Genomic DNA, 25984 nt, shown 5'->3' on the forward strand with positions numbered 1-25984 from the left:
GGCTCAGCCAAACGGCAAAGCCCGCCAAAAATCTCTTCAACTCGTGGGTGTTCCTCTCCACGGAAGTCTTTAGTAAAAGGCGAAAGACTTGTGCGGGATGAAGAGAAACCCGAGTAAGTGCAGCTCCTCTCCTCGACAGCAGGCTAGACCGCCGTGGTCCCGGGCACCGTTCGCATGGTGAGCCTCGTCTTGGCTCCACGTGCGCCGTAATCCGTGGCCACGCCCATCCCCACATCATCCCGGGACCCCTGCGCGAGCGGTTTTCGGAGGGAGGAAAGCCTGCTTGTCGGGCGCTTCCAGACTCAAGGACTTTTGGGCCGCGACGGCGCTTGATTTTCCACGAGGCGGGAGAGGGGTGCACCGTTCCCGGCGGCGCTGCAATACCGGGTCGATGCGTGGAGTGAACGGAGCAAGCCCCTGCTTCAGCTCCCGAGGCTAAAAATCCATTTAATACGTCGTCCCCGTGTAGAGGACATACCAGATATTAAACTGATAAGAACAGATACTACACTTGATCTTAGCCAAAAGGCCGAGAAGCGATGAGCCCCAGTCGTCTGCTGCCAGAGCCCACTTCCTGGCACTGTTCATACCTGTCGTGGTGTGCCCTTCGCATTGCGCAGTGCTTTGAGGCTCCTCCCAGGCAGCCCGGGTGAACCGGCTTCTTGATCAATCGCCGCACGTCCCCTGCGGACAGCGCGGGAGAGGAGCACTCGTCGAGTGTTTGCCGTCGACCTTGATGTCGGGGGAGAGCGCGAACGCAGCCCCCCACTACCACAAATTATGCAGTCGAGATTCCCACATTTGGGGAATTCGCAGGGGTCAGCACGACCGGAGTGCAATGGCCGAGCCTCGCCCTGGGTGAACCACCTTCTTGATCATGGTGTCTCCCCTGCCAGGTAAGTATGAGTTGGAAGAGTCTGACACAGGGTGGCCATTCCCAGGCTCAGCCCCCTGGCTGACGGTGCCTATGAGGGTGTTGGTCACGGCAGAGTCGGATGCCTTTGGCAATTTTTCTCATCCTCCTCCTCCTCATTGGGCACCAAAAGTTGCCGCAAATGTGTAAAGTCTGCCTCCGCCCAGTGTGAATGCAACCAGAGACGTTGCGCAGGGGAGCTGCTTCTGCTTGGCGGCTCCGCCCCTAGCTCGCCCAAGGAGGGCTTGGTTGATTTTCACACGCGCACGAGGCTCAGCCAAACGGCAAAGCCCGCCAAAAATCTCTTCAACTCGTGGGTGTTCCTCTCCACGGAAGTCTTTAGTAAAAGGCGAAAGACTTGTGCGGGATGAAGAGAAACCCGAGTAAGTGCAGCTCCTCTCCTCGACAGCAGGCTAGACCGCCGTGGTCCCGGGCACCGTTCGCATGGTGAGCCTCGTCTTGGCTCCACGTGCGCCGTAATCCGTGGCCACGCCCATCCCCACATCATCCCGGGACCCCTGCGCGAGCGGTTTTCGGAGGGAGGAAAGCCTGCTTGTCGGGCGCTTCCAGACTCAAGGACTTTTGGGCCGCGACGGCGCTTGATTTTCCACGAGGCGGGAGAGGGGTGCACCGTTCCCGGCGGCGCTGCAATACCGGGTCGATGCGTGGAGTGAACGGAGCAAGCCCCTGCTTCAGCTCCCGAGGCTAAAAATCCATTTAATACGTCGTCCCCGTGTAGAGGACATACCAGATATTAAACTGATAAGAACAGATTTTTTTCTTACGAAAAGATTTATTGACACAATAATCATTTGATAAACATGTTTTTCTTTTTTTAAAGCACTTAAAAGGTAAGCAAAATCAACATGTCTTGGTAGCAATACATATATATTTTCATCTGTGAGGAACATTCATAATAAAACAACTTCAAGATACACTAAAAGGAATTTAAAGATAAAAAAAAAAAAAAAGAAAAAAAAGCACATGTAATCTCTTCAAAATGAACAAGACATGTTAAAAGAAAGCGCTCTCTGTGTTATTAAAAGGTCCATTGTGTTAAATTAATGTGAGTGTGTGAGTCCATGAGCATGTCCTTTAACAGGGAGGGCGTTAAAAATAAGTTTAAAAAAAAAAAAAAAACAAACTCTCTGGTCTTTCTTGTGAAGGAGCGGGATGAGTCCTTGTCAAGGGAACTCATCCCGCTCTCCCATCAGGCCCCAGGGAGCCGCTGGTGGCACTCAGAGGAGGCCCTCCACCTCTTGCTCCTTATTTTTTGCGGAGGGTCAGGCCGCCGCTGCCTTGACCTTTCCTGTGTGGCTCCGGCTCCCACCTCCGAATAGGCGCAGAGGCGAGTCTTCTTGTGGCTACGTCCTAGGCCTGCCGCCTGCAGCGACGGCTGTCTGAACCGTCGCTGCGGCCATTCGGATCGTAGCCACGGGGGGGATCTGCATGCGCTGTCTTGCCAGCAGGTTTCTGGAGGTCCATATGGCGTCTTTTACGGCGGCCAGGGTGAGCCAGAGCTGGGAGAATTCTTCTTTTGTTCTTTTTTTCCGGCTCACCCCGTAGAGCACGAGCTGTGCATCTAGGACCTCCCCCGCTGGCAAGTACGGGAATTGCTGGGAGCCGGCCATTGCCCACAAGTCGACAGCAGCTCTGCACTCCCAGAGCAAGTGCCTCACCGACTCGGGCGCGCCACAACCCGGCCGGGGGCAGGTGGCGGTTGGTGACATGCCCCGGGAGTGCATAACGGTCCTGACCGGGAGGACCTCGTGAGCGACCATCCAGGACAGGTCCCGTAGTCTGTTGGGGAGAACGGGATGGTTGACATTGTGCCATACCGTTGTGGGCTCGCCAAATGCGAGCCCACGCACTGGACTCACTGGCTCCCGCTCCTGCACAAGAGAGAGAAGAGAGCGGTGGTTGGTTAAAAGTGTCAGCTCCTCCTGTTCCAATTTAAAATCTATTAAAAACTTGCGTATAAAATCGTAGGACGTAGGCAGTTTAAAAGACACGGGTACTCGGAGGTCGGTGGGTAAAAACTTGAGCGTTCTGAGGTAAGACCCCATCCAGAATCGTGCCATGGCAGATGTTTTGTGATCTCTGGATGGGGCTGTGGCGTAAGCGAGATGCAATGTGATGTATTTGCTGGATAAAAACAAATGGAAGTCCGGCACGTCTCTTCCTCCTTTCGATTTTGGCTTCTTCATTTCTTTCCTTGTCACTCGCTCCCACTTGGACCCCCACAGGAAGTAAAAAATGGCTCGATCCAGATCTAAAAGCACTCTACGAGGCAGGGTAAAAACAGCACTGATGAGTAAAAACAAGGGTAAAATCACAGCTTTGATGATTAAAACCTTGCCTTCAGTCGTCAGTCCCCTTTGCCTCCAGTATCCCAGTCTCTTCCTAACTTTCCCTATCACGTCAGGCCAATTGTTCCTCCCTCCCCCTTCCTCGTCGAATTTTACCCCGAGTACTTTTATGTCAGTCTGTGTCACAGTCAGAGGGAGTCCTGTGGTCTCGGTCGCTGTCCACGGTCCGTAAAACTTTGCTTGGGTCTTGTCGCGGTTCAGTCTGGCTCCAGAGGCCCGTCCGTACCAGTCCGTCAAGTCCATGGTCCTGTTAACAGATAAAAGGTCTGTGCATAAAATGTTAACGTCGTCCATGTATAAAAGGCATTTAGTGACCATACCCCCGCTCCCCGGAATCGACACCCCATTGATCCATTTGTCCCTTCTCAAGATCTGTGCCAATGGCTCTACGCATAAGACATAGAGGAGGGCAGATAACGGACAACCCTGACGGACACCGCAGCATATATTCACTGCCTTGGTGAGTTTCCCATTTACCAGGATTCTGCTCTTAGTACTCTGGTAGAGCAACCCCACCCACGCTATGACCCTCTGAGGTAACCCCATTTTTTGCAGTACTTGAAATAGGTACTGGTGCGAGACCCGATCAAAGGCTTTTTCGAAGTCTAAATTTAGCAATACAAGCCGAATATCTCTGTCTCTCGCGTAACAGATGGTGTCTCTGATCAGTACGAGGCTGTCGGTGATCCGCCTCCCCGGGATGGCACAGGCTTGATCCGGGTGGATCACCTCCCCTAAAACCCGAGTTAAGCGTGTCGCTAAAAGTTTGCTAAAAAGTTTGCAGTCAGCATTTAAAAGCGTTATCGGTCTCCAGTTTTTCAGGTCAGTCTGTTCGTCTTTTTTGTGAATTAAAGTGACTATCCCTACTCTAAAACTTTCCGGTAACAGGTCTAGCTGGTCAAAGTCGTTAAAAAGGGTCAGTAGGTCGTTTGCAAGGATGTCCCAAAAGATCAGATAAAATTCCAGGGGAAGTCCATCGTGGCCTGGGGACTTCCCCTTCTTAAAATTTTTCAAGCACTTTTCCAGCTCTAAAAGGGTAAAATCTTGGGTTAAAAGCACACTATCCTCCACTGTTTTATCAACATGTTTTAAAACCTGCTCTGTGATTTCATTTTCTATTTCTTTTTCTCCATATAATTTACTGTAAAAGGTTTCCACTGTTTCAATTAGTTCTTTTGTGTTAGCAGTAAGCAGGCCATCTTCTTTTTTCAACTTTGTTAAAACCCTTCTTTTGCTAATTATTTTCTTAAAGAAGTAGCGTGTGCATTTTTCCCCTTCTTCAATTTCTCTCTCCTTGCTTCTTAAAATGATACCTCGACTCTTTATATCCTCTAGTTCCAACATTTCCTTTTTGACTTTTAAAACATCTTCGTTAAAATCAAAGCCCTGGTTTGCTAGTTTAAAATATCTCTGCAGTCTTTTCTGCAGTCCCAACATGCGTCGTTTTTCTTTTGCTTTCTTGTTGCTTGCTGCCTGCCTAAAAAAGTCTTTTGTCTTTGTTTTCACCCACTCCCACCAGTGTGCACTTGAGAGGAAAAAGTCTTGAAGGGTCTGCCATTGGCTATACTGCTCCCTGTATTGTCTAGCTATCTCCCCATCTTCTAACAGGGAGCAGTTTAGCTTCCACAGACCACTTCCTACAGTCGCACCCGAAGAGAGTGTCAGGGTGCATGAAAGCATAGCGTGGTCGGAAAAGAAAACAGGGGTCAATCTAGCATCAGTTGGTGGGCAGTCCCGTGTAAAGATATAGTCGATGCGAGAAGCTTTGGTGCCATCACCACTAAACCAGGTGAAGCCCTCCTCTCTGGGATGCATGATTTTAAAACAGTCTTGTAGCCTAAAATCCTTACAGATGTTTTGCAATAAAACCGATGTTTTGTCTACTTTAAAATCATCCCCTGCTCCCCGCCTGTCTTCTCTGCATAATACACAATTAAAATCCCCTCCCACCACTAAAGGAACCCTGCCTAGCATGTGGGACTGCATTTCTTTTAAAAGGTCGTACCTGTCGTTTTTGTCGTTAAAACCGTATATGTTCAGTAGGTTAAAATCCTGCCCCATGTACGTCAAGTGTGCTAAAACTGCCCGTCCGTCTCTCACCACAGTGCTGCCCTTCACCACTACTAGAGGGTTTTTAATTAAAATGGCTACGCCGTCTGCTTTATTTTGGTTTGAGCCGCTCCAGGTGGATTGGCCGAAAGGCCACTTTGTTTCCCATTTTCTGTAACTGTTTAAAAAGGGCAGGCTACATTCTTGCAATAAAAACACATCTGACTTAAAAGAACTTAGGGCGGATAAAACAGTCTGGGCTCTAACTCCCGACCTCACACTTCTCACATTTAGGGTGGAGATGTTGAGGGTCATGAGTATGGTTGGTAAAAACAACAAGTATGACATATTACGATTTAGTTAAAAGGCTAGTGTTAAAAAAAATACCAGACTTTGAGAAATGTAAAAGGATCTCACTTCACTATCCCCATGCAATCGGGGGGTGAGGCCTGAGATTCTTTTCTCCGGAACGCAATGTCTGCACGCTTTTCCAAAGGAGTTGACTGTAGTGCTATACCAAGAAATGAGCACTGATTGGGTGAACTGGAAGGGAAGGCTCCGAGCTGCTCCACAGGGGAGCTGTATGAGACGAGCTCGGCCCTTCCCTTCTTCTCTGAGGCTGCATTAGCCTCGGAGCTGGACAGTTCAGATGCAGTTCTCTTGAGGTTGGGCTGGGCATTGGGGAGGGAGGTGTCGCTGGACCCTGCTTGTTCTTGTTCGTCATCAACTGTGATCAGGCTGGCCGTGGAATCAGTGGCGCTTAGGCCTGACACAGTTGATTCTTGTCCAGCTCCACCTGCTGCCTGGCTTTCTCTATCTCCCTCAGCAGCGCCCTCTGCTGAGTTGGAGCCAGGCTCCTCCCCTTGTCCCACCTCACCGGGCTCCTCTCCACCAACCACGGATTTTGGTGGGAGATTTGAATTTCCCAGCCCCTCCTCTTCAATTAGCACCTCGACTGTTACTTTTCGGCCATTTTCCTGTGGGCTATTTTCTTTTTCGATTTCACTTTCTTGCTTTCTCTTGGCTTTCAATTTGTTGGCAAAAGACATTGGGCAATCTCTGAAAAGGTGATTTGATTCTCCACAGAGATTGCACTTTCTGCCATTGGGACATTCTTCAAAGGAATGCCCAATTTCTCTACATTTACCGCAAACTGTGTTTTGGCAAGCTTCTGCCAGGTGTCCATGCTCGCCACACTTGCGGCAGAGCTTGGGCATGCCCTGGTAGTGAATGTAGCCCCTGTTCTCACCAAGGACTACCATGGATGGGAGATGCCTCAGGCCCTGGTATCCCTGAGGGTCCTGCCATTGCTGGATGGGGACCCTCCAGGCACAGTTCCAGATGCCGTCTTCATCTCTCACCTTGGTAGCCTGGCCCTTCACAGTGCAATATCTACCCAGCCACATACAGATATCTTCAGCATTCACCATTTCATTGAACATTCTAACAACAACCACTTTCAGGGAGTTGTCAGTCAGTTTCTCCACACTGAATGCCGAAAACTGGGTCTTAACCTTTTCAAAACGTTGCCAAAAGTCTTGTAACACAGCTGCAGTAACAAAACTGATATCAAAGCCTTTGTTGAAGGGCAGAGTCAGAACACAATTTAGCTCCTTGGGGGAAAAGCCAAGGGCCTTCTGAATGAGTTTCCTGGAGAAGTCCAGTCTGGACATCTCCAGGAGCTTACCATCCTTTTCTTTGAAAAGAAATCTCACACTGTGGTGCCTCCGCATGCCGGCACGGGCAGCCGACATGGCTGGAGACACCACACTTCTACAATAAAAGAAATAAATACAATAAATTAAGGTTAAAACCACTAAATAAACACGAGAAACCAGTCAAGAATAAGAAAACTAAAAGATTACCTACCCTGAATGGCCTCAAGTGTGTCTAAAAGCAAATAAATACTGTGCAAATATGCAAGAAAAAGAACAACCAAACAATAACAAATGTGCAAAATGAAGCAAAGTACAATACAAAGCAATATCTCCCAAAGTAGATAGGACAATTCCCACAGAGAGGAAATAATCCTGCTAACAGGGAGTGATCACTGTCTTAGCCAAAAGGCCGAGAAGCGATGAGCCCCAGTCGTCTGCTGCCAGAGCCCACTTCCTGGCACTGTTCATACCTGTCGTGGTGTGCCCTTCGCATTGCGCAGTGCTTTGAGGCTCCTCCCAGGCAGCCCGGGTGAACCGGCTTCTTGATCAATCGCCGCACGTCCCCTGCGGACAGCGCGGGAGAGGAGCACTCGTCGAGTGTTTGCCGTCGACCTTGATGTCGGGGGAGAGCGCGAACGCAGCCCCCCACTACCACAAATTATGCAGTCGAGATTCCCACATTTGGGGAATTCGCAGGGGTCAGCACGACCGGAGTGCAATGGCCGAGCCTCGCCCTGGGTGAACCACCTTCTTGATCATGGTGTCTCCCCTGCCAGGTAAGTATGAGTTGGAAGAGTCTGACACAGGGTGGCCATTCCCAGGCTCAGCCCCCTGGCTGACGGTGCCTATGAGGGTGTTGGTCACGGCAGAGTCGGATGCCTTTGGCAATTTTTCTCATCCTCCTCCTCCTCATTGGGCACCAAAAGTTGCCGCAAATGTGTAAAGTCTGCCTCCGCCCAGTGTGAATGCAACCAGAGACGTTGCGCAGGGGAGCTGCTTCTGCTTGGCGGCTCCGCCCCTAGCTCGCCCAAGGAGGGCTTGGTTGATTTTCACACGCGCACGAGGCTCAGCCAAACGGCAAAGCCCGCCAAAAATCTCTTCAACTCGTGGGTGTTCCTCTCCACGGAAGTCTTTAGTAAAAGGCGAAAGACTTGTGCGGGATGAAGAGAAACCCGAGTAAGTGCAGCTCCTCTCCTCGACAGCAGGCTAGACCGCCGTGGTCCCGGGCACCGTTCGCATGGTGAGCCTCGTCTTGGCTCCACGTGCGGCGTAATCCGTGGCCACGCCCATCCCCACATCATCCCGGGACCCCTGCGCGAGCGGTTTTCGGAGGGAGGAAAGCCTGCTTGTCGGGCGCTTCCAGACTCAAGGACTTTTGGGCCGCGACGGCGCTTGATTTTCCACGAGGCGGGAGAGGGGTGCACCGTTCCCGGCGGCGCTGCAATACCGGGTCGATGCGTGGAGTGAACGGAGCAAGCCCCTGCTTCAGCTCCCGAGGCTAAAAATCCATTTAATACGTCGTCCCCGTGTAGAGGACATACCAGATATTAAACTGATAAGAACAGATACTACACTTGATCTTAGCCAAAAGGCCGAGAAGCGATGAGCCCCAGTCGTCTGCTGCCAGAGCCCACTTCCTGGCACTGTTCATACCTGTCGTGGTGTGCCCTTCGCATTGCGCAGTGCTTTGAGGCTCCTCCCAGGCAGCCCGGGTGAACCGGCTTCTTGATCAATCGCCGCACGTCCCCTGCGGACAGCGCGGGAGAGGAGCACTCGTCGAGTGTTTGCCGTCGACCTTGATGTCGGGGGAGAGCGCGAACGCAGCCCCCCACCCCCCACGACCGGAGTGCAATGGCCGAGCCTCGCCCTGGGCGAAAGACTTGTGCGGGATGAAGAGAAACCCGAGTAAGTGCAGCTCCTCTCCTCGACAGCAGGCTAGACCGCCGTGGTCCCGGGCACCGTTCGCATGGTGAGCCTCGTCTTGGCTCCACGTGCGGCGTAATCCGTGGCCACGCCCATCCCCACATCATCCCGGGACCCCTGCGCGAGCGGTTTTCGGAGGGAGGAAAGCCTGCTTGTCGGGCGCTTCCAGACTCAAGGACTTTTGGGCCGCGACGGCGCTTGATTTTCCACGAGGCGGGAGAGGGGTGCACCGTTCCCGGCGGCGCTGCAATACCGGGTCGATGCGTGGAGTGAACGGAGCAAGCCCCTGCTTCAGCTCCCGAGGCTAAAAATCCATTTAATACGTCGTCCCCGTGTAGAGGACATACCAGATATTAAACTGATAAGAACAGATACTACACTTGATCTTAGCCAAAAGGCCGAGAAGCGATGAGCCCCAGTCGTCTGCTGCCAGAGCCCACTTCCTGGCACTGTTCATACCTGTCGTGGTGTGCCCTTCGCATTGCGCAGTGCTTTGAGGCTCCTCCCAGGCAGCCCGGGTGAACCGGCTTCTTGATCAATCGCCGCACGTCCCCTGCGGACAGCGCGGGAGAGGAGCACTCGTCGAGTGTTTGCCGTCGACCTTGATGTCGGGGGAGAGCGCGAACGCAGCCCCCCACTACCACAAATTATGCAGTCGAGATTCCCACATTTGGGGAATTCGCAGGGGTCAGCACGACCGGAGTGCAATGGCCGAGCCTCGCCCTGGGTGAACCACCTTCTTGATCATGGTGTCTCCCCTGCCAGGTAAGTATGAGTTGGAAGAGTCTGACACAGGGTGGCCATTCCCAGGCTCAGCCCCCTGGCTGACGGTGCCTATGAGGGTGTTGGTCACGGCAGAGTCGGATGCCTTTGGCAATTTTTCTCATCCTCCTCCTCCTCATTGGGCACCAAAAGTTGCCGCAAATGTGTAAAGTCTGCCTCCGCCCAGTGTGAATGCAACCAGAGACGTTGCGCAGGGGAGCTGCTTCTGCTTGGCGGCTCCGCCCCTAGCTCGCCCAAGGAGGGCTTGGTTGATTTTCACACGCGCACGAGGCTCAGCCAAACGGCAAAGCCCGCCAAAAATCTCTTCAACTCGTGGGTGTTCCTCTCCACGGAAGTCTTTAGTAAAAGGCGAAAGACTTGTGCGGGATGAAGAGAAACCCGAGTAAGTGCAGCTCCTCTCCTCGACAGCAGGCTAGACCGCCGTGGTCCCGGGCACCGTTCGCATGGTGAGCCTCGTCTTGGCTCCACGTGCGCCGTAATCCGTGGCCACGCCCATCCCCACATCATCCCGGGACCCCTGCGCGAGCGGTTTTCGGAGGGAGGAAAGCCTGCTTGTCGGGCGCTTCCAGACTCAAGGACTTTTGGGCCGCGACGGCGCTTGATTTTCCACGAGGCGGGAGAGGGGTGCACCGTTCCCGGCGGCGCTGCAATACCGGGTCGATGCGTGGAGTGAACGGAGCAAGCCCCTGCTTCAGCTCCCGAGGCTAAAAATCCATTTAATACGTCGTCCCCGTGTAGAGGACATACCAGATATTAAACTGATAAGAACAGATACTACACTTGATCTTAGCCAAAAGGCCGAGAAGCGATGAGCCCCAGTCGTCTGCTGCCAGAGCCCACTTCCTGGCACTGTTCATACCTGTCGTGGTGTGCCCTTCGCATTGCGCAGTGCTTTGAGGCTCCTCCCAGGCAGCCCGGGTGAACCGGCTTCTTGATCAATCGCCGCACGTCCCCTGCGGACAGCGCGGGAGAGGAGCACTCGTCGAGTGTTTGCCGTCGACCTTGATGTCGGGGGAGAGCGCGAACGCAGCCCCCCACTACCACAAATTATGCAGTCGAGATTCCCACATTTGGGGAATTCGCAGGGGTCAGCACGACCGGAGTGCAATGGCCGAGCCTCGCCCTGGGTGAACCACCTTCTTGATCATGGTGTCTCCCCTGCCAGGTAAGTATGAGTTGGAAGAGTCTGACACAGGGTGGCCATTCCCAGGCTCAGCCCCCTGGCTGACGGTGCCTATGAGGGTGTTGGTCACGGCAGAGTCGGATGCCTTTGGCAATTTTTCTCATCCTCCTCCTCCTCATTGGGCACCAAAAGTTGCCGCAAATGTGTAAAGTCTGCCTCCGCCCAGTGTGAATGCAACCAGAGACGTTGCGCAGGGGAGCTGCTTCTGCTTGGCGGCTCCGCCCCTAGCTCGCCCAAGGAGGGCTTGGTTGATTTTCACACGCGCACGAGGCTCAGCCAAACGGCAAAGCCCGCCAAAAATCTCTTCAACTCGTGGGTGTTCCTCTCCACGGAAGTCTTTAGTAAAAGGCGAAAGACTTGTGCGGGATGAAGAGAAACCCGAGTAAGTGCAGCTCCTCTCCTCGACAGCAGGCTAGACCGCCGTGGTCCCGGGCACCGTTCGCATGGTGAGCCTCGTCTTGGCTCCACGTGCGCCGTAATCCGTGGCCACGCCCATCCCCACATCATCCCGGGACCCCTGCGCGAGCGGTTTTCGGAGGGAGGAAAGCCTGCTTGTCGGGCGCTTCCAGACTCAAGGACTTTTGGGCCGCGACGGCGCTTGATTTTCCACGAGGCGGGAGAGGGGTGCACCGTTCCCGGCGGCGCTGCAATACCGGGTCGATGCGTGGAGTGAACGGAGCAAGCCCCTGCTTCAGCTCCCGAGGCTAAAAATCCATTTAATACGTCGTCCCCGTGTAGAGGACATACCAGATATTAAACTGATAAGAACAGATACTACACTTGATCTTAGCCAAAAGGCCGAGAAGCGATGAGCCCCAGTCGTCTGCTGCCAGAGCCCACTTCCTGGCACTGTTCATACCTGTCGTGGTGTGCCCTTCGCATTGCGCAGTGCTTTGAGGCTCCTCCCAGGCAGCCCGGGTGAACCGGCTTCTTGATCAATCGCCGCACGTCCCCTGCGGACAGCGCGGGAGAGGAGCACTCGTCGAGTGTTTGCCGTCGACCTTGATGTCGGGGGAGAGCGCGAACGCAGCCCCCCACTACCACAAATTATGCAGTCGAGATTCCCACATTTGGGGAATTCGCAGGGGTCAGCACGACCGGAGTGCAATGGCCGAGCCTCGCCCTGGGTGAACCACCTTCTTGATCATGGTGTCTCCCCTGCCAGGTAAGTATGAGTTGGAAGAGTCTGACACAGGGTGGCCATTCCCAGGCTCAGCCCCCTGGCTGACGGTGCCTATGAGGGTGTTGGTCACGGCAGAGTCGGATGCCTTTGGCAATTTTTCTCATCCTCCTCCTCCTCATTGGGCACCAAAAGTTGCCGCAAATGTGTAAAGTCTGCCTCCGCCCAGTGTGAATGCAACCAGAGACGTTGCGCAGGGGAGCTGCTTCTGCTTGGCGGCTCCGCCCCTAGCTCGCCCAAGGAGGGCTTGGTTGATTTTCACACGCGCACGAGGCTCAGCCAAACGGCAAAGCCCGCCAAAAATCTCTTCAACTCGTGGGTGTTCCTCTCCACGGAAGTCTTTAGTAAAAGGCGAAAGACTTGTGCGGGATGAAGAGAAACCCGAGTAAGTGCAGCTCCTCTCCTCGACAGCAGGCTAGACCGCCGTGGTCCCGGGCACCGTTCGCATGGTGAGCCTCGTCTTGGCTCCACGTGCGCCGTAATCCGTGGCCACGCCCATCCCCACATCATCCCGGGACCCCTGCGCGAGCGGTTTTCGGAGGGAGGAAAGCCTGCTTGTCGGGCGCTTCCAGACTCAAGGACTTTTGGGCCGCGACGGCGCTTGATTTTCCACGAGGCGGGAGAGGGGTGCACCGTTCCCGGCGGCGCTGCAATACCGGGTCGATGCGTGGAGTGAACGGAGCAAGCCCCTGCTTCAGCTCCCGAGGCTAAAAATCCATTTAATACGTCGTCCCCGTGTAGAGGACATACCAGATATTAAACTGATAAGAACAGATACTACACTTGATCTTAGCCAAAAGGCCGAGAAGCGATGAGCCCCAGTCGTCTGCTGCCAGAGCCCACTTCCTGGCACTGTTCATACCTGTCGTGGTGTGCCCTTCGCATTGCGCAGTGCTTTGAGGCTCCTCCCAGGCAGCCCGGGTGAACCGGCTTCTTGATCAATCGCCGCACGTCCCCTGCGGACAGCGCGGGAGAGGAGCACTCGTCGAGTGTTTGCCGTCGACCTTGATGTCGGGGGAGAGCGCGAACGCAGCCCCCCACTACCACAAATTATGCAGTCGAGATTCCCACATTTGGGGAATTCGCAGGGGTCAGCACGACCGGAGTGCAATGGCCGAGCCTCGCCCTGGGTGAACCACCTTCTTGATCATGGTGTCTCCCCTGCCAGGTAAGTATGAGTTGGAAGAGTCTGACACAGGGTGGCCATTCCCAGGCTCAGCCCCCTGGCTGACGGTGCCTATGAGGGTGTTGGTCACGGCAGAGTCGGATGCCTTTGGCAATTTTTCTCATCCTCCTCCTCCTCATTGGGCACCAAAAGTTGCCGCAAATGTGTAAAGTCTGCCTCCGCCCAGTGTGAATGCAACCAGAGACGTTGCGCAGGGGAGCTGCTTCTGCTTGGCGGCTCCGCCCCTAGCTCGCCCAAGGAGGGCTTGGTTGATTTTCACACGCGCACGAGGCTCAGCCAAACGGCAAAGCCCGCCAAAAATCTCTTCAACTCGTGGGTGTTCCTCTCCACGGAAGTCTTTAGTAAAAGGCGAAAGACTTGTGCGGGATGAAGAGAAACCCGAGTAAGTGCAGCTCCTCTCCTCGACAGCAGGCTAGACCGCCGTGGTCCCGGGCACCGTTCGCATGGTGAGCCTCGTCTTGGCTCCACGTGCGCCGTAATCCGTGGCCACGCCCATCCCCACATCATCCCGGGACCCCTGCGCGAGCGGTTTTCGGAGGGAGGAAAGCCTGCTTGTCGGGCGCTTCCAGACTCAAGGACTTTTGGGCCGCGACGGCGCTTGATTTTCCACGAGGCGGGAGAGGGGTGCACCGTTCCCGGCGGCGCTGCAATACCGGGTCGATGCGTGGAGTGAACGGAGCAAGCCCCTGCTTCAGCTCCCGAGGCTAAAAATCCATTTAATACGTCGTCCCCGTGTAGAGGACATACCAGATATTAAACTGATAAGAACAGATACTACACTTGATCTTAGCCAAAAGGCCGAGAAGCGATGAGCCCCAGTCGTCTGCTGCCAGAGCCCACTTCCTGGCACTGTTCATACCTGTCGTGGTGTGCCCTTCGCATTGCGCAGTGCTTTGAGGCTCCTCCCAGGCAGCCCGGGTGAACCGGCTTCTTGATCAATCGCCGCACGTCCCCTGCGGACAGCGCGGGAGAGGAGCACTCGTCGAGTGTTTGCCGTCGACCTTGATGTCGGGGGAGAGCGCGAACGCAGCCCCCCACTACCACAAATTATGCAGTCGAGATTCCCACATTTGGGGAATTCGCAGGGGTCAGCACGACCGGAGTGCAATGGCCGAGCCTCGCCCTGGGTGAACCACCTTCTTGATCATGGTGTCTCCCCTGCCAGGTAAGTATGAGTTGGAAGAGTCTGACACAGGGTGGCCATTCCCAGGCTCAGCCCCCTGGCTGACGGTGCCTATGAGGGTGTTGGTCACGGCAGAGTCGGATGCCTTTGGCAATTTTTCTCATCCTCCTCCTCCTCATTGGGCACCAAAAGTTGCCGCAAATGTGTAAAGTCTGCCTCCGCCCAGTGTGAATGCAACCAGAGACGTTGCGCAGGGGAGCTGCTTCTGCTTGGCGGCTCCGCCCCTAGCTCGCCCAAGGAGGGCTTGGTTGATTTTCACACGCGCACGAGGCTCAGCCAAACGGCAAAGCCCGCCAAAAATCTCTTCAACTCGTGGGTGTTCCTCTCCACGGAAGTCTTTAGTAAAAGGCGAAAGACTTGTGCGGGATGAAGAGAAACCCGAGTAAGTGCAGCTCCTCTCCTCGACAGCAGGCTAGACCGCCGTGGTCCCGGGCACCGTTCGCATGGTGAGCCTCGTCTTGGCTCCACGTGCGCCGTAATCCGTGGCCACGCCCATCCCCACATCATCCCGGGACCCCTGCGCGAGCGGTTTTCGGAGGGAGGAAAGCCTGCTTGTCGGGCGCTTCCAGACTCAAGGACTTTTGGGCCGCGACGGCGCTTGATTTTCCACGAGGCGGGAGAGGGGTGCACCGTTCCCGGCGGCGCTGCAATACCGGGTCGATGCGTGGAGTGAACGGAGCAAGCCCCTGCTTCAGCTCCCGAGGCTAAAAATCCATTTAATACGTCGTCCCCGTGTAGAGGACATACCAGATATTAAACTGATAAGAACAGATACTACACTTGATCTTAGCCAAAAGGCCGAGAAGCGATGAGCCCCAGTCGTCTGCTGCCAGAGCCCACTTCCTGGCACTGTTCATACCTGTCGTGGTGTGCCCTTCGCATTGCGCAGTGCTTTGAGGCTCCTCCCAGGCAGCCCGGGTGAACCGGCTTCTTGATCAATCGCCGCACGTCCCCTGCGGACAGCGCGGGAGAGGAGCACTCGTCGAGTGTTTGCCGTCGACCTTGATGTCGGGGGAGAGCGCGAACGCAGCCCCCCACTACCACAAATTATGCAGTCGAGATTCCCACATTTGGGGAATTCGCAGGGGTCAGCACGACCGGAGTGCAATGGCCGAGCCTCGCCCTGGGTGAACCACCTTCTTGATCATGGTGTCTCCCCTGCCAGGTAAGTATGAGTTGGAAGAGTCTGACACAGGGTGGCCATTCCCAGGCTCAGCCCCCTGGCTGACGGTGCCTATGAGGGTGTTGGTCACGGCAGAGTCGGATGCCTTTGGCAATTTTTCTCATCCTCCTCCTCCTCATTGGGCACCAAAAGTTGCCGCAAATGTGTAAAGTCTGCCTCCGCCCAGTGTGAATGCAACCAGAGACGTTGCGCAGGGGAGCTGCTTCTGCTTGGCGGCTCCGCCCCTAGCTCGCCCAAGGAGGGCTTGGTTGATTTTCACACGCGCACGAGGCTCAGCCAAACGGCAAAGCCCGCCAAAAATCTCTTCAACTCGTGGGTGTTCCTCTCCACGGAAGTCTTTAGTAAAAGGCGAAAGACTTGTGCGGGATGAAGAGAAACCCGAGTAAGTGCAGCTCCTCTCCTCGACAGCAGGCTAGACCGCCGTGGTCCCGGGCACCGTTCGCATGGTGAGCCTCGTCTTGGCTCCACGTGCGCCGTAATCCGTGGCCACGCCCATCCCCACATCATCCCGGGACCCCTGCGCGAGCGGTTTTCGGAGGGAGGAAAGCCTGCTTGTCGGGCGCTTCCAGACTCAAGGACTTTTGGGCCGCGACGGCGCTTGATTTTCCACGAGGCGGGAGAGGGGTGCACCGTTCCCGGCGGCGCTGCAATACCGGGTCGATGCGTGGAGTGAACGGAGCAAGCCCCTGCTTCAGCTCCCGAGGCTAAAAATCCATTTAATACGTCGTCCCCGTGTAGAGGACATACCAGATATTAAACTGATAAGAACAGATACTACACTTGATCTTAGCCAAAAGGCCGAGAAGCGATGAGCCCCAGTCGTCTGCTGCCAGAGCCCACTTCCTGGCACTGTTCATACCTGTCGTGGTGTGCCCTTCGCATTGCGCAGTGCTTTGAGGCTCCTCCCAGGCAGCCCGGGTGAACCGGCTTCTTGATCAATCGCCGCACGTCCCCTGCGGACAGCGCGGGAGAGGAGCACTCGTCGAGTGTTTGCCGTCGACCTTGATGTCGGGGGAGAGCGCGAACGCAGCCCCCCACTACCACAAATTATGCAGTCGAGATTCCCACATTTGGGGAATTCGCAGGGGTCAGCACGACCGGAGTGCAATGGCCGAGCCTCGCCCTGGGTGAACCACCTTCTTGATCATGGTGTCTCCCCTGCCAGGTAAGTATGAGTTGGAAGAGTCTGACACAGGGTGGCCATTCCCAGGCTCAGCCCCCTGGCTGACGGTGCCTATGAGGGTGTTGGTCACGGCAGAGTCGGATGCCTTTGGCAATTTTTCTCATCCTCCTCCTCCTCATTGGGCACCAAAAGTTGCCGCAAATGTGTAAAGTCTGCCTCCGCCCAGTGTGAATGCAACCAGAGACGTTGCGCAGGGGAGCTGCTTCTGCTTGGCGGCTCCGCCCCTAGCTCGCCCAAGGAGGGCTTGGTTGATTTTCACACGCGCACGAGGCTCAGCCAAACGGCAAAGCCCGCCAAAAATCTCTTCAACTCGTGGGTGTTCCTCTCCACGGAAGTCTTTAGTAAAAGGCGAAAGACTTGTGCGGGATGAAGAGAAACCCGAGTAAGTGCAGCTCCTCTCCTCGACAGCAGGCTAGACCGCCGTGGTCCCGGGCACCGTTCGCATGGTGAGCCTCGTCTTGGCTCCACGTGCGCCGTAATCCGTGGCCACGCCCATCCCCACATCATCCCGGGACCCCTGCGCGAGCGGTTTTCGGAGGGAGGAAAGCCTGCTTGTCGGGCGCTTCCAGACTCAAGGACTTTTGGGCCGCGACGGCGCTTGATTTTCCACGAGGCGGGAGAGGGGTGCACCGTTCCCGGCGGCGCTGCAATACCGGGTCGATGCGTGGAGTGAACGGAGCAAGCCCCTGCTTCAGCTCCCGAGGCTAAAAATCCATTTAATACGTCGTCCCCGTGTAGAGGACATACCAGATATTAAACTGATAAGAACAGATACTACACTTGATCTTAGCCAAAAGGCCGAGAAGCGATGAGCCCCAGTCGTCTGCTGCCAGAGCCCACTTCCTGGCACTGTTCATACCTGTCGTGGTGTGCCCTTCGCATTGCGCAGTGCTTTGAGGCTCCTCCCAGGCAGCCCGGGTGAACCGGCTTCTTGATCAATCGCCGCACGTCCCCTGCGGACAGCGCGGGAGAGGAGCACTCGTCGAGTGTTTGCCGTCGACCTTGATGTCGGGGGAGAGCGCGAACGCAGCCCCCCACTACCACAAATTATGCAGTCGAGATTCCCACATTTGGGGAATTCGCAGGGGTCAGCACGACCGGAGTGCAATGGCCGAGCCTCGCCCTGGGTGAACCACCTTCTTGATCATGGTGTCTCCCCTGCCAGGTAAGTATGAGTTGGAAGAGTCTGACACAGGGTGGCCATTCCCAGGCTCAGCCCCCTGGCTGACGGTGCCTATGAGGGTGTTGGTCACGGCAGAGTCGGATGCCTTTGGCAATTTTTCTCATCCTCCTCCTCCTCATTGGGCACCAAAAGTTGCCGCAAATGTGTAAAGTCTGCCTCCGCCCAGTGTGAATGCAACCAGAGACGTTGCGCAGGGGAGCTGCTTCTGCTTGGCGGCTCCGCCCCTAGCTCGCCCAAGGAGGGCTTGGTTGATTTTCACACGCGCACGAGGCTCAGCCAAACGGCAAAGCCCGCCAAAAATCTCTTCAACTCGTGGGTGTTCCTCTCCACGGAAGTCTTTAGTAAAAGGCGAAAGACTTGTGCGGGATGAAGAGAAACCCGAGTAAGTGCAGCTCCTCTCCTCGACAGCAGGCTAGACCGCCGTGGTCCCGGGCACCGTTCGCATGGTGAGCCTCGTCTTGGCTCCACGTGCGCCGTAATCCGTGGCCACGCCCATCCCCACATCATCCCGGGACCCCTGCGCGAGCGGTTTTCGGAGGGAGGAAAGCCTGCTTGTCGGGCGCTTCCAGACTCAAGGACTTTTGGGCCGCGACGGCGCTTGATTTTCCACGAGGCGGGAGAGGGGTGCACCGTTCCCGGCGGCGCTGCAATACCGGGTCGATGCGTGGAGTGAACGGAGCAAGCCCCTGCTTCAGCTCCCGAGGCTAAAAATCCATTTAATACGTCGTCCCCGTGTAGAGGACATACCAGATATTAAACTGATAAGAACAGATACTACACTTGATCTTAGCCAAAAGGCCGAGAAGCGATGAGCCCCAGTCGTCTGCTGCCAGAGCCCACTTCCTGGCACTGTTCATACCTGTCGTGGTGTGCCCTTCGCATTGCGCAGTGCTTTGAGGCTCCTCCCAGGCAGCCCGGGTGAACCGGCTTCTTGATCAATCGCCGCACGTCCCCTGCGGACAGCGCGGGAGAGGAGCACTCGTCGAGTGTTTGCCGTCGACCTTGATGTCGGGGGAGAGCGCGAACGCAGCCCCCCACTACCACAAATTATGCAGTCGAGATTCCCACATTTGGGGAATTCGCAGGGGTCAGCACGACCGGAGTGCAATGGCCGAGCCTCGCCCTGGGTGAACCACCTTCTTGATCATGGTGTCTCCCCTGCCAGGTAAGTATGAGTTGGAAGAGTCTGACACAGGGTGGCCATTCCCAGGCTCAGCCCCCTGGCTGACGGTGCCTATGAGGGTGTTGGTCACGGCAGAGTCGGATGCCTTTGGCAATTTTTCTCATCCTCCTCCTCCTCATTGGGCACCAAAAGTTGCCGCAAATGTGTAAAGTCTGCCTCCGCCCAGTGTGAATGCAACCAGAGACGTTGCGCAGGGGAGCTGCTTCTGCTTGGCGGCTCCGCCCCTAGCTCGCCCAAGGAGGGCTTGGTTGATTTTCACACGCGCACGAGGCTCAGCCAAACGGCAAAGCCCGCCAAAAATCTCTTCAACTCGTGGGTGTTCCTCTCCACGGAAGTCTTTAGTAAAAGGCGAAAGACTTGTGCGGGATGAAGAGAAACCCGAGTAAGTGCAGCTCCTCTCCTCGACAGCAGGCTAGACCGCCGTGGTCCCGGGCACCGTTCGCATGGTGAGCCTCGTCTTGGCTCCACGTGCGCCGTAATCCGTGGCCACGCCCATCCCCACATCATCCCGGGACCCCTGCGCGAGCGGTTTTCGGAGGGAGGAAAGCCTGCTTGTCGGGCGCTTCCAGACTCAAGGACTTTTGGGCCGCGACGGCGCTTGATTTTCCACGAGGCGGGAGAGGGGTGCACCGTTCCCGGCGGCGCTGCAATACCGGGTCGATGCGTGGAGTGAACGGAGCAAGCCCCTGCTTCAGCTCCCGAGGCTAAAAATCCATTTAATACGTCGTCCCCGTGTAGAGGACATACCAGATATTAAACTGATAAGAACAGATACTACACTTGATCTTAGCCAAAAGGCCGAGAAGCGATGAGCCCCAGTCGTCTGCTGCCAGAGCCCACTTCCTGGCACTGTTCATACCTGTCGTGGTGTGCCCTTCGCATTGCGCAGTGCTTTGAGGCTCCTCCCAGGCAGCCCGGGTGAACCGGCTTCTTGATCAATCGCCGCACGTCCCCTGCGGACAGCGCGGGAGAGGAGCACTCGTCGAGTGTTTGCCGTCGACCTTGATGTCGGGGGAGAGCGCGAACGCAGCCCCCCACTACCACAAATTATGCAGTCGAGATTCCCACATTTGGGGAATTCGCAGGGGTCAGCACGACCGGAGTGCAATGGCCGAGCCTCGCCCTGGGTGAACCACCTTCTTGATCATGGTGTCTCCCCTGCCAGGTAAGTATGAGTTGGAAGAGTCTGACACAGGGTGGCCATTCCCAGGCTCAGCCCCCTGGCTGACGGTGCCTATGAGGGTGTTGGTCACGGCAGAGTCGGATGCCTTTGGCAATTTTTCTCATCCTCCTCCTCCTCATTGGGCACCAAAAGTTGCCGCAAATGTGTAAAGTCTGCCTCCGCCCAGTGTGAATGCAACCAGAGACGTTGCGCAGGGGAGCTGCTTCTGCTTGGCGGCTCCGCCCCTAGCTCGCCCAAGGAGGGCTTGGTTGATTTTCACACGCGCACGAGGCTCAGCCAAACGGCAAAGCCCGCCAAAAATCTCTTCAACTCGTGGGTGTTCCTCTCCACGGAAGTCTTTAGTAAAAGGCGAAAGACTTGTGCGGGATGAAGAGAAACCCGAGTAAGTGCAGCTCCTCTCCTCGACAGCAGGCTAGACCGCCGTGGTCCCGGGCACCGTTCGCATGGTGAGCCTCGTCTTGGCTCCACGTGCGCCGTAATCCGTGGCCACGCCCATCCCCACATCATCCCGGGACCCCTGCGCGAGCGGTTTTCGGAGGGAGGAAAGCCTGCTTGTCGGGCGCTTCCAGACTCAAGGACTTTTGGGCCGCGACGGCGCTTGATTTTCCACGAGGCGGGAGAGGGGTGCACCGTTCCCGGCGGCGCTGCAATACCGGGTCGATGCGTGGAGTGAACGGAGCAAGCCCCTGCTTCAGCTCCCGAGGCTAAAAATCCATTTAATACGTCGTCCCCGTGTAGAGGACATACCAGATATTAAACTGATAAGAACAGATACTACACTTGATCTTAGCCAAAAGGCCGAGAAGCGATGAGCCCCAGTCGTCTGCTGCCAGAGCCCACTTCCTGGCACTGTTCATACCTGTCGTGGTGTGCCCTTCGCATTGCGCAGTGCTTTGAGGCTCCTCCCAGGCAGCCCGGGTGAACCGGCTTCTTGATCAATCGCCGCACGTCCCCTGCGGACAGCGCGGGAGAGGAGCACTCGTCGAGTGTTTGCCGTCGACCTTGATGTCGGGGGAGAGCGCGAACGCAGCCCCCCACTACCACAAATTATGCAGTCGAGATTCCCACATTTGGGGAATTCGCAGGGGTCAGCACGACCGGAGTGCAATGGCCGAGCCTCGCCCTGGGTGAACCACCTTCTTGATCATGGTGTCTCCCCTGCCAGGTAAGTATGAGTTGGAAGAGTCTGACACAGGGTGGCCATTCCCAGGCTCAGCCCCCTGGCTGACGGTGCCTATGAGGGTGTTGGTCACGGCAGAGTCGGATGCCTTTGGCAATTTTTCTCATCCTCCTCCTCCTCATTGGGCACCAAAAGTTGCCGCAAATGTGTAAAGTCTGCCTCCGCCCAGTGTGAATGCAACCAGAGACGTTGCGCAGGGGAGCTGCTTCTGCTTGGCGGCTCCGCCCCTAGCTCGCCCAAGGAGGGCTTGGTTGATTTTCACACGCGCACGAGGCTCAGCCAAACGGCAAAGCCCGCCAAAAATCTCTTCAACTCGTGGGTGTTCCTCTCCACGGAAGTCTTTAGTAAAAGGCGAAAGACTTGTGCGGGATGAAGAGAAACCCGAGTAAGTGCAGCTCCTCTCCTCGACAGCAGGCTAGACCGCCGTGGTCCCGGGCACCGTTCGCATGGTGAGCCTCGTCTTGGCTCCACGTGCGCCGTAATCCGTGGCCACGCCCATCCCCACATCATCCCGGGACCCCTGCGCGAGCGGTTTTCGGAGGGAGGAAAGCCTGCTTGTCGGGCGCTTCCAGACTCAAGGACTTTTGGGCCGCGACGGCGCTTGATTTTCCACGAGGCGGGAGAGGGGTGCACCGTTCCCGGCGGCGCTGCAATACCGGGTCGATGCGTGGAGTGAACGGAGCAAGCCCCTGCTTCAGCTCCCGAGGCTAAAAATCCATTTAATACGTCGTCCCCGTGTAGAGGACATACCAGATATTAAACTGATAAGAACAGATACTACACTTGATCTTAGCCAAAAGGCCGAGAAGCGATGAGCCCCAGTCGTCTGCTGCCAGAGCCCACTTCCTGGCACTGTTCATACCTGTCGTGGTGTGCCCTTCGCATTGCGCAGTGCTTTGAGGCTCCTCCCAGGCAGCCCGGGTGAACCGGCTTCTTGATCAATCGCCGCACGTCCCCTGCGGACAGCGCGGGAGAGGAGCACTCGTCGAGTGTTTGCCGTCGACCTTGATGTCGGGGGAGAGCGCGAACGCAGCCCCCCACTACCACAAATTATGCAGTCGAGATTCCCACATTTGGGGAATTCGCAGGGGTCAGCACGACCGGAGTGCAATGGCCGAGCCTCGCCCTGGGTGAACCACCTTCTTGATCATGGTGTCTCCCCTGCCAGGTAAGTATGAGTTGGAAGAGTCTGACACAGGGTGGCCATTCCCAGGCTCAGCCCCCTGGCTGACGGTGCCTATGAGGGTGTTGGTCACGGCAGAGTCGGATGCCTTTGGCAATTTTTCTCATCCTCCTCCTCCTCATTGGGCACCAAAAGTTGCCGCAAATGTGTAAAGTCTGCCTCCGCCCAGTGTGAATGCAACCAGAGACGTTGCGCAGGGGAGCTGCTTCTGCTTGGCGGCTCCGCCCCTAGCTCGCCCAAGGAGGGCTTGGTTGATTTTCACACGCGCACGAGGCTCAGCCAAACGGCAAAGCCCGCCAAAAATCTCTTCAACTCGTGGGTGTTCCTCTCCACGGAAGTCTTTAGTAAAAGGCGAAAGACTTGTGCGGGATGAAGAGAAACCCGAGTAAGTGCAGCTCCTCTCCTCGACAGCAGGCTAGACCGCCGTGGTCCCGGGCACCGTTCGCATGGTGAGCCTCGTCTTGGCTCCACGTGCGCCGTAATCCGTGGCCACGCCCATCCCCACATCATCCCGGGACCCCTGCGCGAGCGGTTTTCGGAGGGAGGAAAGCCTGCTTGTCGGGCGCTTCCAGACTCAAGGACTTTTGGGCCGCGACGGCGCTTGATTTTCCACGAGGCGGGAGAGGGGTGCACCGTTCCCGGCGGCGCTGCAATACCGGGTCGATGCGTGGAGTGAACGGAGCAAGCCCCTGCTTCAGCTCCCGAGGCTAAAAATCCATTTAATACGTCGTCCCCGTGTAGAGGACATACCAGATATTAAACTGATAAGAACAGATACTACACTTGATCTTAGCCAAAAGGCCGAGAAGCGATGAGCCCCAGTCGTCTGCTGCCAGAGCCCACTTCCTGGCACTGTTCATACCTGTCGTGGTGTGCCCTTCGCATTGCGCAGTGCTTTGAGGCTCCTCCCAGGCAGCCCGGGTGAACCGGCTTCTTGATCAATCGCCGCACGTCCCCTGCGGACAGCGCGGGAGAGGAGCACTCGTCGAGTGTTTGCCGTCGACCTTGATGTCGGGGGAGAGCGCGAACGCAGCCCCCCACTACCACAAATTATGCAGTCGAGATTCCCACATTTGGGGAATTCGCAGGGGTCAGCACGACCGGAGTGCAATGGCCGAGCCTCGCCCTGGGTGAACCACCTTCTTGATCATGGTGTCTCCCCTGCCAGGTAAGTATGAGTTGGAAGAGTCTGACACAGGGTGGCCATTCCCAGGCTCAGCCCCCTGGCTGACGGTGCCTATGAGGGTGTTGGTCACGGCAGAGTCGGATGCCTTTGGCAATTTTTCTCATCCTCCTCCTCCTCATTGGGCACCAAAAGTTGCCGCAAATGTGTAAAGTCTGCCTCCGCCCAGTGTGAATGCAACCAGAGACGTTGCGCAGGGGAGCTGCTTCTGCTTGGCGGCTCCGCCCCTAGCTCGCCCAAGGAGGGCTTGGTTGATTTTCACACGCGCACGAGGCTCAGCCAAACGGCAAAGCCCGCCAAAAATCTCTTCAACTCGTGGGTGTTCCTCTCCACGGAAGTCTTTAGTAAAAGGCGAAAGACTTGTGCGGGATGAAGAGAAACCCGAGTAAGTGCAGCTCCTCTCCTCGACAGCAGGCTAGACCGCCGTGGTCCCGGGCACCGTTCGCATGGTGAGCCTCGTCTTGGCTCCACGTGCGCCGTAATCCGTGGCCACGCCCATCCCCACATCATCCCGGGACCCCTGCGCGAGCGGTTTTCGGAGGGAGGAAAGCCTGCTTGTCGGGCGCTTCCAGACTCAAGGACTTTTGGGCCGCGACGGCGCTTGATTTTCCACGAGGCGGGAGAGGGGTGCACCGTTCCCGGCGGCGCTGCAATACCGGGTCGATGCGTGGAGTGAACGGAGCAAGCCCCTGCTTCAGCTCCCGAGGCTAAAAATCCATTTAATACGTCGTCCCCGTGTAGAGGACATACCAGATATTAAACTGATAAGAACAGATACTACACTTGATCTTAGCCAAAAGGCCGAGAAGCGATGAGCCCCAGTCGTCTGCTGCCAGAGCCCACTTCCTGGCACTGTTCATACCTGTCGTGGTGTGCCCTTCGCATTGCGCAGTGCTTTGAGGCTCCTCCCAGGCAGCCCGGGTGAACCGGCTTCTTGATCAATCGCCGCACGTCCCCTGCGGACAGCGCGGGAGAGGAGCACTCGTCGAGTGTTTGCCGTCGACCTTGATGTCGGGGGAGAGCGCGAACGCAGCCCCCCACTACCACAAATTATGCAGTCGAGATTCCCACATTTGGGGAATTCGCAGGGGTCAGCACGACCGGAGTGCAATGGCCGAGCCTCGCCCTGGGTGAACCACCTTCTTGATCATGGTGTCTCCCCTGCCAGGTAAGTATGAGTTGGAAGAGTCTGACACAGGGTGGCCATTCCCAGGCTCAGCCCCCTGGCTGACGGTGCCTATGAGGGTGTTGGTCACGGCAGAGTCGGATGCCTTTGGCAATTTTTCTCATCCTCCTCCTCCTCATTGGGCACCAAAAGTTGCCGCAAATGTGTAAAGTCTGCCTCCGCCCAGTGTGAATGCAACCAGAGACGTTGCGCAGGGGAGCTGCTTCTGCTTGGCGGCTCCGCCCCTAGCTCGCCCAAGGAGGGCTTGGTTGATTTTCACACGCGCACGAGGCTCAGCCAAACGGCAAAGCCCGCCAAAAATCTCTTCAACTCGTGGGTGTTCCTCTCCACGGAAGTCTTTAGTAAAAGGCGAAAGACTTGTGCGGGATGAAGAGAAACCCGAGTAAGTGCAGCTCCTCTCCTCGACAGCAGGCTAGACCGCCGTGGTCCCGGGCACCGTTCGCATGGTGAGCCTCGTCTTGGCTCCACGTGCGCCGTAATCCGTGGCCACGCCCATCCCCACATCATCCCGGGACCCCTGCGCGAGCGGTTTTCGGAGGGAGGAAAGCCTGCTTGTCGGGCGCTTCCAGACTCAAGGACTTTTGGGCCGCGACGGCGCTTGATTTTCCACGAGGCGGGAGAGGGGTGCACCGTTCCCGGCGGCGCTGCAATACCGGGTCGATGCGTGGAGTGAACGGAGCAAGCCCCTGCTTCAGCTCCCGAGGCTAAAAATCCATTTAATACGTCGTCCCCGTGTAGAGGACATACCAGATATTAAACTGATAAGAACAGATACTACACTTGATCTTAGCCAAAAGGCCGAGAAGCGATGAGCCCCAGTCGTCTGCTGCCAGAGCCCACTTCCTGGCACTGTTCATACCTGTCGTGGTGTGCCCTTCGCATTGCGCAGTGCTTTGAGGCTCCTCCCAGG

At 56.3% G+C, this 25984-nt stretch overlaps 1 protein-coding gene, 50 non-coding genes and 1 pseudogene across 51 annotated transcripts; all 52 read right to left on the bottom strand.

Moving 5' to 3' along the window:
- On the bottom strand, nt 1–117 carry LOC119015731. The gene has a single exon (XR_005073479.1). It is a non-coding gene; the product is annotated as a U5 spliceosomal RNA (small nuclear RNA).
- A 233-nt stretch (nt 118–350) lies between these two features.
- On the bottom strand, nt 351–541 carry LOC119015687. Its single transcript, XR_005073439.1, has one exon. It is a non-coding gene; the product is annotated as a U2 spliceosomal RNA (small nuclear RNA).
- A 199-nt stretch (nt 542–740) lies between these two features.
- Nucleotides 741–904, bottom strand: LOC119015772. Its single transcript, XR_005073519.1, has one exon. It is a non-coding gene; the product is annotated as a U1 spliceosomal RNA (small nuclear RNA).
- A 279-nt stretch (nt 905–1183) lies between these two features.
- On the bottom strand, nt 1184–1300 carry LOC119015732. Its single transcript, XR_005073480.1, has one exon. It is a non-coding gene; the product is annotated as a U5 spliceosomal RNA (small nuclear RNA).
- A 233-nt stretch (nt 1301–1533) lies between these two features.
- Nucleotides 1534–1708, bottom strand: LOC119015714 (annotated as a pseudogene).
- A 4036-nt stretch (nt 1709–5744) lies between these two features.
- Nucleotides 5745–7305, bottom strand: LOC119015654. Its single transcript, XM_037091871.1, has 2 exons — nt 7201–7305; nt 5745–7104 (listed from the first exon to the last, which is right to left on the bottom strand). The coding sequence occupies exon 2, from the start codon at nt 7083–7085 to the stop codon at nt 5745–5747; it is 1341 nt and encodes a 446-aa protein (XP_036947766.1). The 5' UTR covers nt 7086–7104; nt 7201–7305.
- Nucleotides 7306–7609: 304 nt separating this feature from the next.
- Nucleotides 7610–7773, bottom strand: LOC119015773. The gene has a single exon (XR_005073520.1). It is a non-coding gene; the product is annotated as a U1 spliceosomal RNA (small nuclear RNA).
- Nucleotides 7774–8052: 279 nt separating this feature from the next.
- LOC119015733 lies at nt 8053–8169 on the bottom strand. Its single transcript, XR_005073481.1, has one exon. It is a non-coding gene; the product is annotated as a U5 spliceosomal RNA (small nuclear RNA).
- A 233-nt stretch (nt 8170–8402) lies between these two features.
- LOC119015688 lies at nt 8403–8593 on the bottom strand. The gene has a single exon (XR_005073440.1). It is a non-coding gene; the product is annotated as a U2 spliceosomal RNA (small nuclear RNA).
- Nucleotides 8594–9131: 538 nt separating this feature from the next.
- On the bottom strand, nt 9132–9322 carry LOC119015689. Its single transcript, XR_005073441.1, has one exon. It is a non-coding gene; the product is annotated as a U2 spliceosomal RNA (small nuclear RNA).
- A 199-nt stretch (nt 9323–9521) lies between these two features.
- LOC119015774 lies at nt 9522–9685 on the bottom strand. The gene has a single exon (XR_005073521.1). It is a non-coding gene; the product is annotated as a U1 spliceosomal RNA (small nuclear RNA).
- Nucleotides 9686–9964: 279 nt separating this feature from the next.
- Nucleotides 9965–10081, bottom strand: LOC119015734. The gene has a single exon (XR_005073482.1). It is a non-coding gene; the product is annotated as a U5 spliceosomal RNA (small nuclear RNA).
- Nucleotides 10082–10314: 233 nt separating this feature from the next.
- Nucleotides 10315–10505, bottom strand: LOC119015690. The gene has a single exon (XR_005073442.1). It is a non-coding gene; the product is annotated as a U2 spliceosomal RNA (small nuclear RNA).
- Nucleotides 10506–10704: 199 nt separating this feature from the next.
- On the bottom strand, nt 10705–10868 carry LOC119015775. Its single transcript, XR_005073522.1, has one exon. It is a non-coding gene; the product is annotated as a U1 spliceosomal RNA (small nuclear RNA).
- A 279-nt stretch (nt 10869–11147) lies between these two features.
- LOC119015735 lies at nt 11148–11264 on the bottom strand. The gene has a single exon (XR_005073483.1). It is a non-coding gene; the product is annotated as a U5 spliceosomal RNA (small nuclear RNA).
- A 233-nt stretch (nt 11265–11497) lies between these two features.
- LOC119015691 lies at nt 11498–11688 on the bottom strand. The gene has a single exon (XR_005073443.1). It is a non-coding gene; the product is annotated as a U2 spliceosomal RNA (small nuclear RNA).
- Nucleotides 11689–11887: 199 nt separating this feature from the next.
- Nucleotides 11888–12051, bottom strand: LOC119015777. Its single transcript, XR_005073524.1, has one exon. It is a non-coding gene; the product is annotated as a U1 spliceosomal RNA (small nuclear RNA).
- Nucleotides 12052–12330: 279 nt separating this feature from the next.
- LOC119015736 lies at nt 12331–12447 on the bottom strand. Its single transcript, XR_005073484.1, has one exon. It is a non-coding gene; the product is annotated as a U5 spliceosomal RNA (small nuclear RNA).
- A 233-nt stretch (nt 12448–12680) lies between these two features.
- LOC119015692 lies at nt 12681–12871 on the bottom strand. Its single transcript, XR_005073444.1, has one exon. It is a non-coding gene; the product is annotated as a U2 spliceosomal RNA (small nuclear RNA).
- A 199-nt stretch (nt 12872–13070) lies between these two features.
- On the bottom strand, nt 13071–13234 carry LOC119015779. The gene has a single exon (XR_005073525.1). It is a non-coding gene; the product is annotated as a U1 spliceosomal RNA (small nuclear RNA).
- Nucleotides 13235–13513: 279 nt separating this feature from the next.
- LOC119015738 lies at nt 13514–13630 on the bottom strand. The gene has a single exon (XR_005073486.1). It is a non-coding gene; the product is annotated as a U5 spliceosomal RNA (small nuclear RNA).
- Nucleotides 13631–13863: 233 nt separating this feature from the next.
- LOC119015693 lies at nt 13864–14054 on the bottom strand. Its single transcript, XR_005073445.1, has one exon. It is a non-coding gene; the product is annotated as a U2 spliceosomal RNA (small nuclear RNA).
- A 199-nt stretch (nt 14055–14253) lies between these two features.
- Nucleotides 14254–14417, bottom strand: LOC119015780. The gene has a single exon (XR_005073526.1). It is a non-coding gene; the product is annotated as a U1 spliceosomal RNA (small nuclear RNA).
- Nucleotides 14418–14696: 279 nt separating this feature from the next.
- LOC119015739 lies at nt 14697–14813 on the bottom strand. Its single transcript, XR_005073487.1, has one exon. It is a non-coding gene; the product is annotated as a U5 spliceosomal RNA (small nuclear RNA).
- A 233-nt stretch (nt 14814–15046) lies between these two features.
- Nucleotides 15047–15237, bottom strand: LOC119015695. Its single transcript, XR_005073447.1, has one exon. It is a non-coding gene; the product is annotated as a U2 spliceosomal RNA (small nuclear RNA).
- A 199-nt stretch (nt 15238–15436) lies between these two features.
- On the bottom strand, nt 15437–15600 carry LOC119015781. The gene has a single exon (XR_005073527.1). It is a non-coding gene; the product is annotated as a U1 spliceosomal RNA (small nuclear RNA).
- A 279-nt stretch (nt 15601–15879) lies between these two features.
- On the bottom strand, nt 15880–15996 carry LOC119015740. Its single transcript, XR_005073488.1, has one exon. It is a non-coding gene; the product is annotated as a U5 spliceosomal RNA (small nuclear RNA).
- Nucleotides 15997–16229: 233 nt separating this feature from the next.
- LOC119015696 lies at nt 16230–16420 on the bottom strand. Its single transcript, XR_005073448.1, has one exon. It is a non-coding gene; the product is annotated as a U2 spliceosomal RNA (small nuclear RNA).
- Nucleotides 16421–16619: 199 nt separating this feature from the next.
- LOC119015782 lies at nt 16620–16783 on the bottom strand. Its single transcript, XR_005073528.1, has one exon. It is a non-coding gene; the product is annotated as a U1 spliceosomal RNA (small nuclear RNA).
- Nucleotides 16784–17062: 279 nt separating this feature from the next.
- Nucleotides 17063–17179, bottom strand: LOC119015741. The gene has a single exon (XR_005073489.1). It is a non-coding gene; the product is annotated as a U5 spliceosomal RNA (small nuclear RNA).
- Nucleotides 17180–17412: 233 nt separating this feature from the next.
- Nucleotides 17413–17603, bottom strand: LOC119015697. Its single transcript, XR_005073449.1, has one exon. It is a non-coding gene; the product is annotated as a U2 spliceosomal RNA (small nuclear RNA).
- Nucleotides 17604–17802: 199 nt separating this feature from the next.
- LOC119015783 lies at nt 17803–17966 on the bottom strand. The gene has a single exon (XR_005073529.1). It is a non-coding gene; the product is annotated as a U1 spliceosomal RNA (small nuclear RNA).
- Nucleotides 17967–18245: 279 nt separating this feature from the next.
- On the bottom strand, nt 18246–18362 carry LOC119015743. The gene has a single exon (XR_005073490.1). It is a non-coding gene; the product is annotated as a U5 spliceosomal RNA (small nuclear RNA).
- Nucleotides 18363–18595: 233 nt separating this feature from the next.
- LOC119015698 lies at nt 18596–18786 on the bottom strand. Its single transcript, XR_005073450.1, has one exon. It is a non-coding gene; the product is annotated as a U2 spliceosomal RNA (small nuclear RNA).
- Nucleotides 18787–18985: 199 nt separating this feature from the next.
- On the bottom strand, nt 18986–19149 carry LOC119015784. Its single transcript, XR_005073530.1, has one exon. It is a non-coding gene; the product is annotated as a U1 spliceosomal RNA (small nuclear RNA).
- A 279-nt stretch (nt 19150–19428) lies between these two features.
- On the bottom strand, nt 19429–19545 carry LOC119015744. Its single transcript, XR_005073491.1, has one exon. It is a non-coding gene; the product is annotated as a U5 spliceosomal RNA (small nuclear RNA).
- A 233-nt stretch (nt 19546–19778) lies between these two features.
- LOC119015699 lies at nt 19779–19969 on the bottom strand. Its single transcript, XR_005073451.1, has one exon. It is a non-coding gene; the product is annotated as a U2 spliceosomal RNA (small nuclear RNA).
- A 199-nt stretch (nt 19970–20168) lies between these two features.
- LOC119015785 lies at nt 20169–20332 on the bottom strand. Its single transcript, XR_005073531.1, has one exon. It is a non-coding gene; the product is annotated as a U1 spliceosomal RNA (small nuclear RNA).
- Nucleotides 20333–20611: 279 nt separating this feature from the next.
- Nucleotides 20612–20728, bottom strand: LOC119015745. The gene has a single exon (XR_005073492.1). It is a non-coding gene; the product is annotated as a U5 spliceosomal RNA (small nuclear RNA).
- Nucleotides 20729–20961: 233 nt separating this feature from the next.
- On the bottom strand, nt 20962–21152 carry LOC119015700. Its single transcript, XR_005073452.1, has one exon. It is a non-coding gene; the product is annotated as a U2 spliceosomal RNA (small nuclear RNA).
- A 199-nt stretch (nt 21153–21351) lies between these two features.
- Nucleotides 21352–21515, bottom strand: LOC119015786. The gene has a single exon (XR_005073532.1). It is a non-coding gene; the product is annotated as a U1 spliceosomal RNA (small nuclear RNA).
- Nucleotides 21516–21794: 279 nt separating this feature from the next.
- Nucleotides 21795–21911, bottom strand: LOC119015746. The gene has a single exon (XR_005073493.1). It is a non-coding gene; the product is annotated as a U5 spliceosomal RNA (small nuclear RNA).
- A 233-nt stretch (nt 21912–22144) lies between these two features.
- LOC119015701 lies at nt 22145–22335 on the bottom strand. The gene has a single exon (XR_005073453.1). It is a non-coding gene; the product is annotated as a U2 spliceosomal RNA (small nuclear RNA).
- A 199-nt stretch (nt 22336–22534) lies between these two features.
- LOC119015787 lies at nt 22535–22698 on the bottom strand. Its single transcript, XR_005073533.1, has one exon. It is a non-coding gene; the product is annotated as a U1 spliceosomal RNA (small nuclear RNA).
- Nucleotides 22699–22977: 279 nt separating this feature from the next.
- On the bottom strand, nt 22978–23094 carry LOC119015747. Its single transcript, XR_005073494.1, has one exon. It is a non-coding gene; the product is annotated as a U5 spliceosomal RNA (small nuclear RNA).
- Nucleotides 23095–23327: 233 nt separating this feature from the next.
- On the bottom strand, nt 23328–23518 carry LOC119015702. Its single transcript, XR_005073454.1, has one exon. It is a non-coding gene; the product is annotated as a U2 spliceosomal RNA (small nuclear RNA).
- Nucleotides 23519–23717: 199 nt separating this feature from the next.
- On the bottom strand, nt 23718–23881 carry LOC119015789. The gene has a single exon (XR_005073535.1). It is a non-coding gene; the product is annotated as a U1 spliceosomal RNA (small nuclear RNA).
- A 279-nt stretch (nt 23882–24160) lies between these two features.
- Nucleotides 24161–24277, bottom strand: LOC119015748. The gene has a single exon (XR_005073495.1). It is a non-coding gene; the product is annotated as a U5 spliceosomal RNA (small nuclear RNA).
- A 233-nt stretch (nt 24278–24510) lies between these two features.
- On the bottom strand, nt 24511–24701 carry LOC119015703. Its single transcript, XR_005073455.1, has one exon. It is a non-coding gene; the product is annotated as a U2 spliceosomal RNA (small nuclear RNA).
- A 199-nt stretch (nt 24702–24900) lies between these two features.
- On the bottom strand, nt 24901–25064 carry LOC119015790. Its single transcript, XR_005073536.1, has one exon. It is a non-coding gene; the product is annotated as a U1 spliceosomal RNA (small nuclear RNA).
- Nucleotides 25065–25343: 279 nt separating this feature from the next.
- On the bottom strand, nt 25344–25460 carry LOC119015750. The gene has a single exon (XR_005073497.1). It is a non-coding gene; the product is annotated as a U5 spliceosomal RNA (small nuclear RNA).
- Nucleotides 25461–25693: 233 nt separating this feature from the next.
- LOC119015704 lies at nt 25694–25884 on the bottom strand. Its single transcript, XR_005073456.1, has one exon. It is a non-coding gene; the product is annotated as a U2 spliceosomal RNA (small nuclear RNA).
- Nucleotides 25885–25984: the final 100 nt, after the last annotated feature.

This window comes from Acanthopagrus latus, chromosome 24, assembly GCF_904848185.1.
Source record: "Acanthopagrus latus isolate v.2019 chromosome 24, fAcaLat1.1, whole genome shotgun sequence".
Classification (NCBI taxonomy): Eukaryota; Metazoa; Chordata; class Actinopteri; order Spariformes; family Sparidae; genus Acanthopagrus; species Acanthopagrus latus.

What these genes read in the sequence shown, in the direction of transcription:
- LOC119015654 (XM_037091871.1), bottom strand. Translation starts at nt 7,085, where the DNA reads ATGTCGGCTGCCCGTGCCGGCATGCGGAGGCACCACAGTGTGAGATTT.